The 21,387-nt window shown below is 33.4% G+C and overlaps 1 protein-coding gene across 1 annotated transcript; it reads left to right on the top strand.

The window, feature by feature from the left end:
- Positions 1-3,942: 3,942 nt before the first annotated feature.
- On the top strand, positions 3,943-20,707 carry l(1)G0289 (plexin domain containing lethal (1) G0289). The gene is made up of 12 exons (XM_089714921.1): positions 3,943-4,137; positions 5,286-5,525; positions 10,643-10,753; positions 13,519-13,589; positions 13,685-13,810; positions 14,176-14,368; positions 15,299-15,505; positions 16,365-16,516; positions 16,822-16,894; positions 17,706-17,825; positions 18,590-18,759; positions 20,473-20,707. The coding sequence occupies exons 1-12, from the start codon at positions 4,047-4,049 to the stop codon at positions 20,539-20,541; spliced, it is 1,623 nt and encodes a 540-aa protein (XP_089571047.1). The 5' UTR covers positions 3,943-4,046; the 3' UTR covers positions 20,542-20,707.
- Positions 20,708-21,387: the final 680 nt, after the last annotated feature.

Consider the following 21,387-nt stretch of genomic DNA (forward strand, 5'->3'; position numbering starts at 1 on the left):
GCTGTTTGCGGAGCGCGCCAATATCCTTTGATGTGTGCACAAAAAAACGACAACAATCGAATGGCCTGCCAATGATAGCGCCAACTAGGCCAATTAAACCAACGTACCGCCAGGTAGCTCTCTACACGTTGGCCCAACACCTTGGCCCCATGTGTACAGCCGGCATAAAATATTACGACGACGACTAGTAATATTATACTGACTCTGAATCTGACTATGACGATTGACACCAACTCTTCCTATTAAAAAACTAAAAATTACGTCGCAGATACGAAAAGTGTTAAAAAAATTAAATGTTATGAAAAATATTTTATATTTATATCATTATACATGCGATACTTATGTATTCCTTTAAAGTTTTAATGAAATTATAATAATCATCATTATCGATATTTTTACATGGCATAATGATAATGAACATACAAATATAGGTATGTGTAAATAATAATATGTATTACCTGTATAAAAGTAATATACAGTATATTATACATGTAAGTATGTACCCACATAATATTAAGTGGATATCTCATTATTAAGTACAGTATTGTCCACTTATGTAATGTGACTAATGATATTGAGAACAAACTAAAAAATAAGCAGTATCAAGATCGTTCAGTCCATTTTCCCTAGGGTTGCACACTCAAAATTTTGATTTCCCTAATTGCCATCAGATTCTGGTTTACCTATACCACATACAATAGTAACATTCAACTTAATATTGGTTAAATAAGTGAAGTCCCATGTCCCCTAGTGGGGTAAGGAATGCAGATATAGAAACTATATTTATCTTACAGAAAAGAGCCATTCGCTCTATATATAATTTACGTGCTCGGGACTCACTAAGAGATCATTTTAAGAATACTGGTATCCTTACTGTACCATCACAGTATATATTTAATAATATTTTGCATGTACACAAAAGCTCTGACTTACACACAAGAGTAGGAGATAGACACGATTATGGCACAAGGAACAGGAATAGAATTGAAATGCCATTTTTCCGATTAGCTAAAGTTATAAATTCATTTATGGGTCAAGGTATACGCTTATACAATAGAATTCCTCACAATATTAAAGAGTTTAGTAGTTCTAAATTTAAAACTTACATAAAAAATGTACTAGTTCAGAGAGCGTACTACAGTATTCAGGAATATATGGACGATAAAGACCCATGGAGGGTTGTCGCGTAAAAACCACAGGACAGTTCTTTGGCATATTATGTAGTTAGATATAAGTTACATATTATGTAAATTTATTGACATTATTTTAAAAGAGCAACTATGGAGTTTCTTGCCGATTCTTCTCCATAGATACTGCTTTCCGAATCGGTGGTAAATGTTAAAAATACTATGTAATGACGATTCGAAAGTGCTACTAAATAGTAGTCTAATTGAATAAATGAATGTTTGAGTTTGAGTTTGAGTTTGAAGGGGCAGATGCATTATACATCTGTTTCACTGATCGATTATCTTTAGGGACAAGTAGGTGATCAGCCTTCTGTGTCCTATCAGACCGAGACATTTTTTTTTCTTCGTCTCCACCGGGAATCGAACCCAGGACCCCTCGGTGCTACGCTCACGCGTCAACCACTGTACCAAGGAGGCGGTCGAATTGGTTAAATAGGTAGATATATTTTTATTTCTAAATACAAACCTATTATATATAGCTAATCTGGATAGCTATGAAATATCTTAGTCGTATTTAACGCCCCTATTATTTCGTTCGATTCCCGGTCGAAGCTAGTAAATTTTCGAAAATCTTTGAGTGCAGTTCTATTTATTTTTAAAAATAAAGGAATGTTTCCTTTCTGCAAAATTTGCTATCTCCAGTATTTCTAGCACTTTAGCCCATCGAAAATGTCCATGTCTGTGATTAGGCCTTTGGATAAATTGTAACCATAGAAATCTAAATAACAAGACACATAGAAGTGCTATAATGTCATAATTCGTATGAAAACCGCTGTCGCCAAAATCAACACATTCAAACCGAAAGCTAAACAGTACACACAAGTAAACTATGCCTTTTATTGGACAGCTTGATTTTAGTGAAAACTAACTTAACTATTAAATTAAGCTTTTGAATATGTATCCTAACGCACGAATTTACGGTTTATTTTAGAATAACATCCCTAAGTATATGAGACTTTTTGCTCCAATACGAACAAACGTGATAATAAGAATGGTCGAATGTGTCATTCATTGTTATTTCGATTACTATGGTGACACTCGTAATACTTGTAAATATTCTATAATTTTAAGGAAAAACGGCATTATTTCTAAAAAAAATATTTTCCGATGAAATATTATTCCTTTATAAGTATAATTACAACTTGTGGAAGAATTTCCGCAATGGGAATTGCTGAAACACACCATGTATACACTCATACGTCTCCAGAGCAACTGAACAGTGACGAATGCACTGGTGATGTGAAAATCACCTGAGTGGCGACAAGGTCACGCACGCTTACGACTTCTAGTGTCTTGTTATTTAGATTTCTATGATTGTAACTCATTCCCCGTAGCCATCTAGCCAATATTTTGAAATATATTTCCCTAACTGTAGGAACATATTTTGTAAGAAAGAACATTGGCAACATTATTTTCGGCGCCAACAGCGCCATGTCTACGGGACTCCTTTCGCGGCGCGCACTCTAGTTTACACTTAGAGTATATATCAGTAGTATAGAGCGAGTGTATTGCACAAATTCCTCAGTGCGCATCGTAGGCAGATGAGCTATAGATAATATATAGATGTGTGTTTGACAAATAGGGATGGGTAGGTATCAATTGCGTGCCGAGCTATCGATAAGTTATGTAAATAAATATGTATCTTTTGTAAATTTTATGTTCAATATGTTATTTAAGGAGAAATGTATGAATAAAGTATAAATATGTCATTTTAAATTTGTTTGCCAAGAGAATTAAGTGTTTATTCCATTTGAATATTTCTTGTATTAATTTTAAGTACTTAAAAAAATATGTTTATTAATATCAGAAAAACGAGTTCGATATTAAAGTTAATAAAATAAAAATTCGGGTTTGGTGCTATTTCTTTAATAATAAATGAAACAATAATAATAATGTTTTAAAAATGTTAAATAAAAATAAGAAATAATTAGTAATTTAAAATGATAATATAATAAATCATATAAATATTTTTTTTATTTAATTTTATCCATTCTACTATAAAATGTTCAAAATCAATTTAGCGGTTCAGAAAATATATCGTAACATTACATACTTAACATTTACACTATAATACATTTGCATTCATAATATGAGAAAGTGTAACATAGTACAAAACACACCACAAATTTATTTATAATACATTTTTAAAAGAGTTTTAATTTTAAAGTTAAATAAATAATTTGTTAAAATATAGTTCTTCTAGTAAACTTTATATCGAGTACAGCGTTGGTCAGGTCACATCCCTACGATCACGTGGCGGCAGTGAGGCGCGCGAGCGAGCCTGCGCGTGTCCGCCTCCCACCTCCCCTTCACCCCCGCGATGCTAGATTTATTTTCATAAAAATAAGTATACAATCGACTTACTGATGAAATGTGATACTGGATTTCAATTTTGTGTATTTTCTAGTATCGTTTTTGCAAGATATAACTGCACATTTCACCATGTTTATTCCTAGATATGAATAAAAATCCAGAGCAACGCACTTCGTCAGCACTCAACCACGACTACGAGCGCGCGCGGTGGGAACGTGGTGTTGTTCCCACCTGTGCCTACTGTTCCCACTTGGTTGTTCGCACTCTATAGATATCTATACTCTAAGAGTTTACACCACTACTCTCTAATTATTGAAATCAATCATTACTCGTTCACATCACGACTCGTTTTGTTTATGGTTCATATACAGTATACTTTATTACTTTGTGCTTCTGCGTTCAATTCAGTTCACATTCAGTTCAAATAGACTTCAAATCAAATTCAGTTCGTTTATCGCCAGCGTGGATAACGTCAACGTAAAGTGTTATATGTCATTCTAACTTCTTAGAAAAAAAAACCACCCGTTCTGTCCATTATTATTCATTATGAAAATGGATTCTTTACAAGTGAAGACGGCCACGAGATTATTATTAACACTTTTATTATTGGCGCTAACATTCAATCTTGCTGTAACAGGTACTGTAGTTATTTAAAATGTTAAAATATTTCGTATTAGTTTGGAGGACTATGATCACTTGTTGTATTGTAGTGACGTAAATACTGGAACAAACAAGAAGGCGCTATTTTCCGTTTCACCTTATGCTTATTCTTCTTGTATTTAGAAATATATTAGGATGTCGTTTATATTCGTATTTATTCGAACTTTATACTAATTGGAAAGTCCTCTATTTTTTTAGATATTTAAAATTCCGGGTGTATTGTACATTTACGGTACATTCATGTCTCCTAATACAAACGAATGCCTTAATTAAAAATGCCATTATGTTTTTTTGTTAGATATATGCACATATAGGAATTGTAAAAAAATAACAAAATATTTTAATAACACCTCGAATCTGCAAACTGAAACAAATTAGATAAACCATCTTGCAGTCTTAAAAAATATTGTTTTCTAAAGGAAGTGTAAATTTTTCAAAATTCAAAAGCCTTATGTTGTATGTACATATTTTTTTAAGAAAAAGTATTTTGAATATTTACCATAGAAATACATATTTCACCTAAGCGTTCTAACAGGCGAACGGCAGTAGTCAATATATGTCGACGGCTGCCGTCGACAGGCAAAAACGGATACCGTCAAACGTCAAACGCTTGCAGTTTGCCGTCAACACAAAACTGCAAGCGTCGCCACTTGTCGACGGCAGCCGTCGACATTTTGACTGCTGCCGCCGACGCTTCGACGACTGCCGTCGACAGGTAGCGACGGCTGAAGTAGAATCTGCCATTCACAACTTGCCGTTCGTCTGTTAGAACGCTAAATGTTACAGGGGCTAAGGCCTACAATCATTGAATTAATGTGAATGTATGTTACATACTATTTCTATATTTCTTTCATTTACACCCAGAAAGCTTATGGTTATTACATTTACATCTAAATTATAAATGTTACCATGAGTACAGTTACAACCACTTTAAAGTATAGATTCACTAAATATTTATTAACATCAATGATAGAGCAATTCCATATAAAAAGCTGTATTGTTTTATGATATTTGACCTGTAGTGTTGAGTGTTTATTACTGTATAAAATACCTTCTATCTATTTGAAAAATCTAGTAAAACTCATTTTATGAAGAAGCGAATTACACATACTTTTCTTGTTACAGATTATGTAGAATATGAATTTGTAAATAGTCCATTAAGTCATAGTTTTGTAAGACCAGAATTTGACTTGTTAAAACATGATAGACTCCGCCGAGACACTGGCGTTGATAATGCAAGTGCCATAGCTACAAATATGACTCCAACTGTGACTATAAGTGCAACTAATGTGACCGATACAAAAGAGATGACTCCGCAATTGAATAAACCGCTGGTTACCAGTAATACAACCAGTGACGTAAATAGTAAGTATTAGCATGTATAGTGTTATATTCAATTGGGCGATATATTGTACAAATCTCCATCACTACTGATGCTTTCAGTATTTACTTGTGAAAAATGTGTCCCATATCTTTCTACAAATACACATTACAACATACAAGTTCTAAAGATTTGTTTTCTATGTGGCTTTTAAATCTATTCAGAATTTCTACTTGATAACATACAGTAACTTTCACGTTATTTAACAATTTATCAACACATTATAATTTATAAAAACTTATTTATCAACAGCCTCTTCAAAATCCCTAAATTTTATATTAAATAAATATGTATTGTACAAAAATTGTATTTCATATAATTTTTCTCAAACAGAGAAATTTGATATGCCTATAAATTATGTGTAAAGCTATTCGTACGCATATAATCATGAACAACATATTGATTCAGATGTTAAATTTATTTTTCAAGGTATAGAAAACATGGTTGTAAATTCTTGTTATTTGCATTCTGTAATTCTGCAGATGTTTCATTTTATATTATATCACTAAGTATATACTTACATATTATGTAGGTATTACTAAATTCCAAAACAATTTCTATGGATATTTGTCGGTCTTAATTTGTTAAGTACAATTTAATGTACTGGTAATGCTATCCTTACTAATTAAAACAATGTTTGTCGCCTTCGTAGAGAATATTAAACAACACCAGCATACATACGTACAGTGCATAAATGTCTACTTATTACAATGACGACTTGTTAGGCGCCATTAAAACTTGATAACCTAAGCATCATTCGAGTTCATGGCTATTGACATTACATTAACGTTTTAGTATAAATATGTTATAGATAATATACCTAACATCATAACGTGATATTATCCATAAAATTATGCACATAAAAGAAATAGTTTTCCTCAAAACGAATGCATTGTTTAATTCTTATCTAACGGTAACAATAAAATAGGCAGTTATAAGCGAAACAATGAAAGAAATATCATTCGCATGGATGACAAGGATTTTCTCTTTAATACATAGCGTGATATAATTCCACCTTGATGTAGAGAATAAGATAATTATTGTAATAATAAATATTATTATCGAGATGACGGTCATGAGGACGTTTTGTATGAATAAATTATTGTTTGTGAATTGAATATTCGAATTAACTCTCCGTTCTCTTCCGTATCTTTAATTTACGTAAGGAAAAATATATTTTTTTGAAAACTCTAAAAATATTGTTGTAAATCTGTTGATTAATCTGAAATGAGTAGTCCCCACATATACAGTTGTGACGCGGGGATTTCCTTAATGCGTCAGCACTAGCAGATATAAGTGTGCAACTTAATTTTGTAGTCCTTATACATTTACAACGTTACAATACCGTTACGTCACTGCACGTACCTGTTTACAATTATTGTGTAATTAACAGATAGGCACACGCCGGAATTACATCCGTTAAACGAAAAGTACCCATGCGCATTCTTACTTCTCTTTCACATTCGATACTTATAACTAGGGATGTAACTATACATGATTTTGCCGATACGATACCGATACCGATATTTGTAATCAAATATCGGCGATACCGATACCGATACCGATATCGATGGCTTGGTAGAAAAATAAATAGTGAATTATGCATAAAAGTTACCAACATTTAACAGAGACTCAACTGTAAATCGTATTCTTTTAAATAACAATGCCAAATCAAAAAAACAAGAAAACCATTTATTTTAGTATTATTATTTTGCAAAGTCAGTTAAACTTTAAGTTATACATCTACAATCAGTTCCTAATAAAAGTTTACTATTGGTAGTTTTTTCAAAAAACAAAGTGCACACGCGCGGGCAGCCTCCCGCATCGTTCATTGGGCGCGGTTTTTTTTAATTGTTTGATATCGGTATCGGTTGTTTTATAATCGGCGATACCGATATATCGGCCGATATATCGGTATCGGTATCGTTACATCCCTACTTATAACATTTACGTTTTATATTAGTAGGTACTCATTTCGCAATTCAGTTCATAAAAAACATGTTTACGTATAGAAAAGACGTACGCTTGAGCCGGTTAATGTTTCCTCAGCTTCATCAATATTACTGTAGGTATAACATGTTTAGAGAAAAAATATGTAAAATACCTATACGAGTAAAATTCAAAGTTCACTGATATTAGTAAAACGTCAGTACATAAAAAAATAGTAAGTACCTATGGTCGTATGAACTACATGCGACGCGACAGTTGAAATAACGAAGGCCGCGTTTATTAACAGGCTTCTGTTATATAACCAATAACATATGTTACCAATCGTCTACAATGAACTAAGGTGAAATCAAAAGTTTTCTTATAAAATATTATGTACCTTTTTATTTACCGCGTTAAAACATCGCCTTTCCTCAAAATTCTAAAATAAAATAAGTAGAGTTTAATATACCTAACAGGAAAAGTTTAATTATCGCGATTATGCATCATTGAGGTCGTATCAATAAACAGAAGAACACAAACAATGTTTAAAATATATGAAACAAGTCCTTAACTAAACTTAATTGGTTCTATCCACGTTCTATCATCTATCTATGTATGGGTTAGAACGAATTAATTAAACGCTCTATACGCTAATGGGGTTCGTCGTACTTAAATTATTCAAAAAATTTTATGTGTTTTATATGTAATTAAAAGTATTTATTATTTTCCATGCTTTCCATTATAATTTTTTTCTGATTGATTCTGAATATTATAATTTGTTAACAATCTTGTATATTATTGGTTAGGCTTATATTCCAAATAATATGCCCTTGCATATACAAAAATTATTAACTTATTACAGTAAGCACAGTTTGAAGTCGGTACCTCTAAGTAAATTTTTTGTTACTACTTTTACCTCCATGTGGAACACAGTCTTCATGGTTTTGTAAATCGAAAATTCTTAAATATTTTTCTTATTAGCAAAATATAATAAACTATTTTTAACAAACTGCCTGCAAAAAGTTAAAATAACAAGTAGTAAGCAAGTAGATGTCGATGCCTAAAATAAGAAAACATTTTATGTATTATGAATCGCAAACTTCGACGTGACTTTAGGAAAGGAGTTTTAACTTTTAATTTGTTAAATATAGCTCATTTTTCCATTTTTACTTTTAAGTTTAGCGTTTTTTTTTCTTGAACTTGGTAATACCCCAAAATATAAAACGACGACCTACTTTTAAAGTTGTTTATGAAGTATCTCCGAAGTTTTAGATCCTCAAACAAACAAAAAATAAAGAATTCTTATCGACGTCGAGTACCTACTACCTACTCGAATAGATAAAATTAAAAATAACTAAGGTATATTATTCACTATTTTTTTGAAACCAGTTAATAAAATATGACGTACAAAAGGTGATTTTTTTACAATTCGAAACTCGATATGTTACGAGGATAAAAACAACTTCTATCTTGAGTAAACATCAACACTGATCACAGGATTTTAATTTTTAAACTTACCTTAATAAATTCACATTCGGTAATTATGTTTCAGTGAAATATTTTCGATGATTTTGTATTTTTTTGATTAAAGTACTTATAACCTTAATTATAATTGAATATTTTTCCGACCCAAATATCGACCAATAGAATTGCACCATTCGACGTCACGTGGTACAACCTACATGGTATTATACTGATAATTTTTTGAAAATTTTCTCTGGTCGTTGACGTCAAACTGACAGGTTCAATTCAATTGTGAAATTATTGGCCGACATTTGGGACGGAAAAATAATCTCCCGAATACCACACGAGCTTCAAAATTATCTGGCATTTCCCTCAAGGTTCCCTGCAAACAAATAAAGTCGTCAAGTTTTTCAGGAAAAATCACTCGCGCTTCGCGCTCGTGACTTTTTAACCTTGACTAAAAACTTGACTCCTTCATTTGTTTGCAACGAACCTATCGGAAAATACCCGATAATTTTGAAGCTCTTGTGGTATTATAAGTGATTATTTTTCCGACCCAAATATCGACCAATAGAATTGCACCATTCGACGTCACGTGGTACAACCTACATGGTATTATACTGATAATTTGTTGAAAATTTTCTCTGGTCGTTGACGTCAAACTGACAGGTTGAATTGTGAAATTATTGGCCGACATTTGGGACGGAAAAATAATCCCCCGAATACCACACGAGCTTCAAAATTATCTGGCATTTCCCTCAAGGTCCCTGCAAACAAATAAAGTCGTCAAGTTTTTCAGGAAAAATCACTCGCGCTTCGCGCTCGTGACTTTTTAACCTTGACTAAAAACTTGACTCCTTCATTTGTTTGCAACGAACCTATCGGAAAATACCCGATAATTTTGAAGCTCTTGTGGTATTATAAGTGAATATCGCAACGCGATCTTCTTGTTTTTTTATCTCTGTATTTTTAGAAATTTGACCTTTGAATATTTTCTAAAGCAATGAATAAGTATATAATATTGTGTATTATCATAAATTGTGCTTTTTTGAATCTTATGAATTACCTATGTGGCATTATTACCCATTGACTGAGAAGTGCAATTTTTTAATATTATTTCTTGATTATACATATTATAATGTATTCTAATAAGTTAAGATCTGCGTACAATTTTTAATCATCACTACAATATAATATTATAAATGCGAATGTAAATCTATCAGTCGGTCTGTCTGTCTGTCCGTGTGCCTGTCTGTCTTTTCACCTAAACCACTGAACCGATGACAATGACATGCAGTTCAATGAAGTAACAAAAGTAAGCAACACTCAACGCGTCATAAAGTAAGGTCTATTAAGATGCAGAAGATATATTGACCGATGATAAACGTCACAGAGAGTCTACTGCAGTACCTATCGAAACATACCGAGGTCAATGCCGTCAGTTTCGATACTGGATAAGCTACACAATTTTTAAATTGAACCATCAGGGACGCTTGCCTTTTAGCATTATTTACTTTCTCGTCTTTTCTTTTCACAACAATAACAGTTTTTGCAACGCGAAGGCGAATGTATTTTTCATAAAACATGCAATAAGTATAAAAGACGCTGCGATTTTACTTTTGCTTAAGAAAGTGCGAATTATTATGTATTGCATATTTTGTCTTATTATTTTTTTTTTTCAAAGTAATCATTATCTTGTATTTTTTAGAATCAAATGTGACGACGGTTGTTACCCAAACTCCTTTATTGCCATCAAGTATTGCTAACGTTACGGCTGGCAATACGCCTAAAGTAAGCGACCCTATTACAGCTGATGACGGTAAGTACTTGATGTTTCATCAAAAATATTAAAAAAAATTCAATAAGCTTTAAAATACGAATAATTTGCAGTCACAACAGAAGATTATAATATTATTGATAGTATTATGCAGAGTCAATGTTATTAAAAACCTGATATACATAGGTATATATGTTTTTGTGTTTGATGTTGAACCTCTGCAGTTGCTGACTGTGGAAATCTTTATTTTTCTCCACGAAGTGGATCAGACCGGAATATAAAATAATAAAAATAACTACGTTAAAAACAACCGACTTCAAAAACGGAAAAGTAAAAAATAAAAAAGGTTTGATGTCGGTGCACGGGCTTAATACTAAGTGCTTAGTGCTTGGCACCGACTTCAAACCTATTTAATAAATAGCACATCTAAATAATATGTAGTAATTAATAATATCAAATCTTTTTTATTTTTTACTTTTCCGTTTTTGAAGTCGGTTGTTTTTAACCTTTTGACCGCCAGAGCAAAAACGCATCGCCGTGCCCTCCACGCCAAGCCACAAATTCAATGAGATAACCTTGAAAATAGTAGGGAGTCCAAAATGTTATCGATAAACATAATAATTCACGTCTGAATATTTGAATAAACAGCTTATAACACAAAAATAATATTTATTTAACCTCATCTCCTACTGTAAAAACTTAAGACCACATTTATAGCAACTATCAACAAAAAAAAAATCAACCTTTTGAGATACAAAAATACATATAAAATTGCAGCAAGTTACAGCACTATTCTCTATCAGTTACGCCCCATTGGCATGTATACATGCCATAATGGCGCGGGCAACCATCCTTTTTTTTATAATCTCTCGCTTCTGATTAGGGATGTGTAGCTGTATATTATTATAACTTATCGAGTTTATTTATTAAGTTTATATGAACTATAGGTATTATTGTGGAGTGTTTATTTGTAAATATCAAAACAACTATTACCTTTAAATAAAGGGAATTGCATTAAAACTACATATTTATTTTCCAATTATTTAGTTTAATACTTGAGTTATTACAAATACTAATTATATGTAGTTACCTATTTAGGTCAATTACCATATTTTGATATGACATAGCGACAATTTGTATCATAAGAATATTCTAATAAAGGCACTGATTAGACTTATTAGGTAATAAATTTTGAAAACTTCTAAAATGCGCAATAGTTCTTCTGTACTATAAAACTCTTCACTTGCCATTTTTGCGATTATAATATTGGTAGATACCTACTCGATAAAATATTTTTACAACTTTCCGCACTTAACAACACGGCACGCGCTTACGACGTCACCAGTCCGACATCTATTCATGTCAATGGCGCAGAAGGGATTGCATATCGATACTGTGCTAGGGATGCGCATGATTGGCGAAAAGGAAAATATTGAAATCAACAATATCCACAATATAGACAATATGGTATTATACCAAAGAATGTAGTATTTACCTTTTTTCTCAGTGACTAAGCTTATATATTTTTTTTGTAGTTATTACAAAAATTAAGCGAATTAGAGTAATTTCGCTGAAATTTTCAATTAAGTCATCGAGATTAGACAAAAATGCTCATAAAATAAAAACTACTGGGCCTATCCGAATAAAATTTTTATGGGACCAATTCGACACCATTCCGCATCAAACAAAAAAAGAATCACGTAAATCGGTTCGGAAACCTCGGAGTAATCGGTGTACATACATAAAAAAAAACATACCGGCCGAATTGATAACCTCCTCCTTTTTTTGAAGTCGGTTAATAAAATTGGAGTGTCTGTTTGTAATATTTAAATAGTCGATTTTTACGAAAGGCATAATATGGATATATACACTGTACATGATATACGAAAATAATAGAGCTCTACCTCTCCGAGGTGTGCATTGTGCAATAGTAATTTTAGGTAATTTTAATATTTTGGTCTGTCTGTCTGGTCCGGCTAATCATTTTTGTGACGTGACGTTTACGTGACTTTCACTGACAGTTAGCTGATATTTTAAGAAGTAACTTAAGCTATTTTTTTTACTGATATTCCCACAGGATTAAAAGGAAAAACTCATATATCTATCAATAATGCGCGTGGTTGAAACCGCGGGATAATAAAGTTAAAATAAAGTTGATCCCCTGGTGGTTCACAACTAGGGGTCATATCGGAAATTTTCCATCTTTGCCTTCCTATTTTAGCGGGGTTATTTGATAAACTATAATAATTGTTTGCTAAATTATTTAGTATAGTGTGTCTCTTATCGTAATTCAAAAATATTCAATATTGACATGTTATGTCCTTTCTCGGGTATCAAAATATCTCCATACCAAATTTCATAAAAATTGGTTCAGTAGTTTAGGCGTGATTGAGTAACAGACAGACAGACAGAGTTACTTTCGCATCTATAATATTAGTATGGATTATTCACACCACAAATTAAAGTTCTCTGCGATAACCTGCTATTAAGAAGAACTTATCTATAAAAAATATTTATACTATGTATGATAAACTTTGTTTATAAATAGCCTAATATGAGTGTGCCGAGTTCAATGTTTTGTTTCCTTAACTTTCAACGAAGTAAAATTATGATTATCTTTTTAATAATATTTCTACTCTGCGTGTTTATATCACTGAACTCCTTCGAAACGGCTGGACCGATATTAATGAAATTTTGTGGTTATCAATCATATGTTCTTATTTAAATATGAATTTAAAATAATTACTTTATCTGCCTCAATCATGTTTTCCTTGTTAAATGGTTATTTGAACCTCGCTTTATTTCAGATTTTAGCGACTTGTTTAATGATACGTTGCAATCGATCAAGGCTAAGGAAAATATATCAAACGTAACAGAAGTGAGTACTTTAACTCATGAATATCTATTGATTTTAATACTGATTTTTAAACATAATAAAATAATAACGAATGTTAAATATTTTCGCGTTTTTAGGATCATCACGTTTTCTACAATAGCACGTTTTTGGGCAAGGAGTCGTTCAAAGATTTTTGGGAAAACATTACGCTACAGAAGGCGGAAGTTCACGATGTCCTCAGCAATTCACATCGCCGTGCTACTGTTAGTATTGTTCTCGGTTATTACGTAATTTACTTGTGAATTGTCACGTTGAAGAGACTTCATTAATTTATGTTCATGAAAAATCTCGCATACGAATAAAATAAAAAAGTTTTACAAATAATAATTGACCTAAAATGTGTAGGTACGCTTACAAATTGTGTCAGCTTTCGATGGATGTATCCTAATGCATGTTTCCAATTGAAACGTAACAATCCTCTTAACTATATTCTAAAACATGTTGCGACAACGCAATTTCCACTGTGTTGTCTCGCTTTTCATTACGATGTGCGTCGTATATGAACGACAAATTCCATTTTATGAATCACCGTGTATGCAGAGAATTGACGTGGAGGGTTTCTTTTCAGACGATAAAATTGAGTTTCGACTTTCCGTTCTACGGTCACCCAGTGAAGAATATAACTGTAGCGACCGGGGGTTTTATTTACATCGGTGACCACGTGCACAATTGGCTTGCCGCCACACAATACATAGCCCCACTTATGGCCAATTTCGACACAACACTGGGCAACGACAGCTTCGTCAAACAATATGATGATGGTAAGATATATGTGGTGTGCATTGTCGATACTAAATCAAGTATTTATAAAATCGATAGGAACAATTAAAGTTCATAGTATCGGTTGCTAGAACAATTAAATGGAAATGAGAATAATAAAGGATATGGGTAAATGAATACTAGGCGTATTTAATTTAATGTGTCTATAGATTTTTTATCAGAAATATACAAGTTCACAAATTTGTGGCAAAGGGTAATTGGGTGTAATGTTTATAAATATGACAGGGCACTGACCTCCAAATGATTGATAAAGACAGGCTAAACATTAGAGGGTCAATCGCCTCGTTTTTAATTAAGATTAAATAAGAGTATGAGTTTGACGAAGTTGTTAATTAAGATTAAATAAGAGTATGAGTTATATGAAGGGTTTTGCACTGATAATATTATAAGTACATAACATTTAATGGTTCAAAAAATAAAATTCGTATGTATGATTTTCTTTAAAAATACATTCATTTGTTCCATCGTGGACAAGTATTCATTTCTACTTATATGTTAGTAATAAATGTATAACAAACATCAGTTTTTAGTGATGATAACTGTCTCTTAATTGAGCTAGTGTTGAACGATCAACAAGGCATCAATGTGTGGTACATTAACTCATTTTACTGCGTGAAATACCAACCATAAAAGAACGATAAGATGATATAATATGATGATGATGATAAAGTTCGTCTTGTAAATTAATATTATAAAAATTAAAGACAATACAAAGTCATAATATTACCTATAATGTCATTAACTGAATGTGTATTCTTATGTTTGTTGTTATGTATATTCGTCCCTGCTGGAATGAGGGTATTATTGATGAAATATTGCAAAAAAAACCTCCTTTTTTTAGTCGGCTAAAAATACGACCTAGTATAAAATAGGTGAAAGATATTTAACAAATATACATATCTTTGTTTCAGGTGAAAAATTCGCGGTATTTTGGGAAAATGTGACACTGCAAGAGAATGCGACACAAAAGTTTACGTTCGCAGCGATCTTGTATAAAAACGGTGACATAGTGTTCGCATACAAGGACATACCTATATCGGTGCAAGCTATCAACGACAGTGAGCATCCCGTTAAAGTGGGAATAAGTGACGCTTATCTGGCTGATAAAAGCTTCTTGCGTAAGTTTGTCATTCACAATCACGTTTGACTGACCGGTTGGCTTGGTTGGTAGTGGCCCTGCCTTCCAAGCCAGAGGTCGTGGGTTCGATTCCCACCCGGGGCAAATATTTGTGTGATGAACATAGATGTTTGCTCTGTGTCTGGGTGTTAATTATCTATATAAGTATTTATTTAAAAATTATATATATGTATGTTTATCAGCCATCTGGTTTCCATAACACAAGCGAAAAGCTTAGTATGGAATCAGATCGTGCCGTGTGTGAAAATTGTCCCGAAATATTTATTTATTTATTTATTTAACAGATATTTAAGGCCAGGCGTCGCCCCGGCATGGCAAAAACGCAAGTTCAAATCCCGCCTCGTTTTTTTTTATTTCTTATTTATAAAGCATTTGAATGCTATAAATCTAAATATCAAATTCTTATTTATAACTTATTGACAAGTAATACATTTTTCAACAATACTACTACTAAACTGTTTAGTGAAGTACAGTGTCCTATAGAGGGGTACAGGGCAGAAGCATTATTCATACATCTGTTTGACCGATTGACTTTCGTTAGGGTCAAGTTGGTGATGAGCCGTACGTGTCCTGCCAGACCGAGACATTTACTACTAAACTGTATTATACTGATTTATTTTCACTACCCTTGTTAAGCTTAAATTCTAATATTTTTAAGTACTTAATGTAATTTTTGTTTGGCTGGTACATTTAAATTTATTCATTCATAAGGAGAAACGCTGGCTCTCAATTTACAGATAAGCTCTAGTTCAAGGGACAGTGTACATAATGGAGTAAGCTATAATATTTTTGACAAAATCAAGATTTTATTATTATTATTTCGTATTGTTTGCACCCAGATCTAAGACGCAAGACGATATACGAGTACCACCGCGTGTCGTTCAAGAACTACGCGATCACGAGCGACACCATGTTGAAACTCACGGCTCTACCAACCTGCCTGCAATACGACACTTGTGAGGGATGCGTCAACCACGATACCAGCTTTAACGTTAGTTTTTATTTATTTCTAGCTAAAACCTTATAAATTATACACTAAAAACCTTTCCGAGAATCACTCTATTAAAAAAAAAGGTCGTGTGTGCCGAGCACACGTGTCAGAAGTGAAACTTCTTTGTCAAGATTCAAAGATACCAAAATCGTTACTTTCTCCATGACGTGACGGTATTACCATGATGTGAACTTAAAATTTAAAAAAACGCGGGCGAAATCGCGGCCGGAAATCTAGTAAGCAAATAAAATGTAATGTCAAACTACTGTAAGAACTAACATTATTAATTTGTTCTTCATTTTTAGTGCTCTTGGTGCAGCACATTACAGAAGTGCTCGAGTGGAACTGACAAGTACAAACAAGAATGGATAATGAAAAGTAAGTTTTTTCTTCCTGCAATTTTTAGATTTTCTAATTATTTGATAATTATTTGTTTTCTTCGACTTGTATTGTTTTAGTCGAGATCGTAAACACGAGTCGTAAATATAATAAAACTAACCATCCTAAATTTGATAATAGAAATAAATAATGTGTAACTATTTTTTAACAATACATCTACTCATCTTTATAAATATGAAGCGTTTCAATATTCGACAGAATAGAATCACAAGTTGTCCAATTTTCATTTGAATACATACGTTTTCAATTGTAGAAAATTCTTGGAACTCCGAATGATATTTCCAGATATATTTTCCCTTTTACTGCACAATACGAGCCGTACGTAGGATGCGAATTGAAATTGCTTTGCGAATAATTTTCTCAATGGCAACAGAAAATTCTGATACGGTCTTCTTAGACGTACTATTGTTAAAGACTACAAAGAATAAGTGGACGATGCATATTTTAGACTTTGAATTATAATATTATATTTTAGAGTAGAATAGAAATGTTTTATTTGGTAAAGCAGTTTAAATGTTGTGTAAATGTAACAACAACAACATTACGTAATAACTAATCATTACGTAATAATTTATTATTGGACAGATGATATTATACACGGAGCGAGGGCAATAAGATTTATTTAAATAATTTTATAAAATTATTATTAATTATTCCTATCCCTTGCAAGTTTGAAGAGGAAAGAAATATTTGATTTCATTTACAACTTCATGAATCGTACCTGTAAAAGTAGTGAAGCTTTTAAGTAAGTTTGTTAATAGATAATGATTGTATGTTTGTATGTGTACAGATTGCGAAAGGACGGCTATATCTCAAGAAAGTTCATGTCCCGCGGCCCACGAGGCCACCCCTTCAGACACGGTCAATACTGCTTACACCACAGTCACTGATGCCGACACCCATAACGCACGTAAGTTATTATTTGTACTTGTTTTATATATCATAATTATATATTCTATATTATTGTATATCTGTTTTAAAATATAACAATGTAGAAAAAATTTTGACTTGGGATTTGAATGCTATAAAACTGAACGATCCAATTCATACAGTATCGTATCGTTTAGTTTTATAGTATTCAAATCCTACTTAAATATTATAAATGCAAAAGTTTGTGAGGATGGATGTACATATATGTATGTATGTTTGTTACTCTTTCACGCAAATACTACTGAACCGATTACAATGAAATGCAAGACACATACAGAGGGTAACTTAGTTTTATCCCGGAAATCCCATGGGAACGGTAACTATGTGGGTTTTTCTTTAAAAACGCGGGCGAAGCCGCGGGTGGAATGCTAGTCTATATACATAAAAATGAAACCCGTTTCGAGGTCACGGCATCACGATAATTCTTTTTTTATAATATTCCTTGAAGTATGAGGATGGTTCTTATGGAAAGAAAACATAAACATGTACCACGGGCGAAGCCGGGGCGGACCGCTAGTGACTTTATAAATGAGAAATTTTTTAAAAAATAAGAAAAAAATAGTCTAGTTTCTCGGCGACCCGTGTTCCGTATATTTATAAAGCACATGAATGCTGTAATAACTCAGGCCCCGGAACCACAGACACAATAGAAAATCTTTTGTGTCGTGGACCGATCGGGCCACTTGGGGCTCAATGGGTTAAAAGACTAAATATCAAATTCATTTTTTACCCTTTTTTTTACAGAAGAAGTGAGTCGAACCAAGATGAACGCGGAAGGTACAGACAAACCGCACTCAGCCATCGGCGGCGTGGTAGCAGCGTTCGCGGTGCTCACGGCGGTGTGCAGCGCGGCCGCGTGGCTGCTGTACGCGTTCAAGAACCCGCACACCAGGAGCGGCCAGCTGCTCATCAGAGTGAGCCTCTTAAGCCTTGTATCCACTTGAGCATGCTCAGGCGAATGAGCCGCTCAAGTGGAGACGCCTGAGCATGCTCGGGCCGCGCGTGCTCAGGCGTCTCCACTTGAGCGGCTCGGCCAAATGAGCCGCTCATTCGCCTGAGCATGCTCAAGTGGATACAAGGCTTTAGTCTATACCAATAATGAAATTAGAGTCAAGTCATTGCAAGAAGCTTATATCTAATACACTGGAGATTGCACTATGACCATTAAGTTGTAACAAGAAAATATGACGTTGAACGACGCCTGTATGTTTTTTTATCCCTTTCACACCAACTTGCCAAGTTGCCAAGGTGTGAAGGCGTCATTCAACGTCATATTTTCTTGTTACAAGTTAATGGTGATAGTGCAATCTCCAGTGTATTAGATATAAGCTTCTTGAGTCATTCAATCAAATAGCAGATTCAACCAGATGACAGCAACATATACATATGGATGTTTCCGTCTGTTTCTATGTGTTTCTAAATACATCTAAATATTAATTACTAATCTATACTAATATTATAAAGAGGAAAGGTTTGTATGTATGTATGTATGTATGTATGTATGGTTTTCACGCATAAACTACTAGACCGATTTTGATGAAATTTGGCACAGATAATCTTTAGACCCTGAGAAAGAACATAGGCTACCTTTTATTGCGAAATATGTACCACGGGCGAAGCCGGGGCGGACCGCTAGTAATACATAACTTCATAAATGTATATAAATAAATCACGTAGGTATCTTATCAGTTATCATGAAAAATGGCTCTTCTGAGATGTTCATTTCATAATCGGAGGAGGTTCATAATTCGGCTGTTTTTATCTTTTGTTTATAGTAGGGGAGGCCAAGAGGGGATTTTGGGATTTACTCGAGCGCGTCAGATTACTATAAGGGACGGTACCTTAGCTATTCATTAGTACCTCTAGTCAATATGAGCAGTTATGGTTGGTGGGTGCGCTCAGGGGCCCCGCTGGAAAATTTGAATAATCCATAATTCCCTAAGGTTGAGCTCGAATCGTCAGATTAGCGAAATGGGGACTTCTTATATTGTAATTAACCCCCCCATATATTAATCTGACGCGCTCGAATAATATTACTTAAATTTTTTACCCTTTCTTCATAGCGATTAAATCGCCACTTAAATCGTCAGATTAACGTATACTTTTTTTCAGTGACGTCCTGGAGCATGCAAAATATCAATATCTAACGCGCTTGAGTATTTCCAAGCCAATTTTTTTCTTTTTTAAATTAAAAAAAATCAAAAAACCCTTCCCCACCGCTAAAAGTGAAAACATTATAGGACCTTTTTTTCTCGCTATGGTCTAATCTACCAATTCTAATAGGTTCCCGTGACGCTCGAGTAAATCCACATTTAGCATCCTGGGCTCCCCTACTATTAGGGATAATTTTATAATAGCTTTTTATCCGTACAGAATCGAGAAATTAAGCATGGTGGGAATGTCTAAAATGTATTTTTAACGTGATAACGTTTTTAAAATCGTTTTAGTCGGGTGACATGTTCAGAAACTTGTGTCACACCAAAACCTCACGAGCGCGATCGCAGGTATAACGAGAGAGAGACGGATCGATCTCCCGTCTCATCTCGAGCGCTGCCACCAATAAGACGTTATCACGTAAACATCTCGATCGTAAACTTACTTTACAAACAACCAATTTTTTTTTACAGTATCGACCATCGCAATGGACGTGGCGACGCGGGGAAGCCCGATACACGGCGGCTACCATCCACATGTAGAGTGTAGTAGTAAGGTTGTGTGCGATACTCATTTGATTACAGTGGGTTTGTTCATTGGCAACTGTCGCGCTTCAACTGTCAACACCATCACCGGTTCAGTTGCTATACTCAAGAAGCTTATATCTAATCTAATACACTGGAGATTTCAGTATGAACAAGAAAATATGACCTTGAATGACGCCTGTATGTTTTTTATCCCTTTCACACCTAACTTGGCAAGTGGGTGTGAAAGGGATAAAAAAACATACAGGCGTCATTCAAGGTCATATTTTCTTGTTACAAGTTAATATTCATACTGAAATCTCCAGTGTATTAGATATAAGCTTCTTGGCTACATACTTCGATATTTGAAATCCGCCATTTTGAATATAACGGTTTGGAACGTCCGCTCTTGTCAGACTGCACAATGTACTTATGTTTTCTAGTGTATAATTTCAGATGAATTGGATATTATTTTTTTCATGTTATTATTACAATATTATAATGCACTAATTAATTTTCATTACGAGAAATTGTATTTCTTTTTTCGATTATTTTCGGAATAAGTAACTGATTACTTTTGCACGCCTCATAAGCGAAGCGTTGAGGTGGGTACTACTGTCACTTAACGCGCAAAACATCTGATTTTTCAAACTTAAAATGTCTTTATGTATCATACATTGCACTTGTAAGATAATACATACACACACATATTAAGAAAAAACACTATTTTTAACATTCATGATATTTTTGATGTCATTTTTGTTATTTAAACTAGTTAAAAAACAGTTTAAAAAAGTTCTGTCTTGGACGTCCGTGTGTCTGTATGTGCGGAGGATTTTCTTGTTAACACGATAGCGACCGAAA

The sequence above is a fragment of the Colias philodice genome, chromosome 1 (genome assembly GCF_061535455.1).
Source record: "Colias philodice isolate Cphi_HAF_F1 chromosome 1, ilColPhil1 Martin Lab GWU primary, whole genome shotgun sequence".
NCBI classification, from domain to species: domain Eukaryota; kingdom Metazoa; phylum Arthropoda; class Insecta; order Lepidoptera; family Pieridae; genus Colias; species Colias philodice.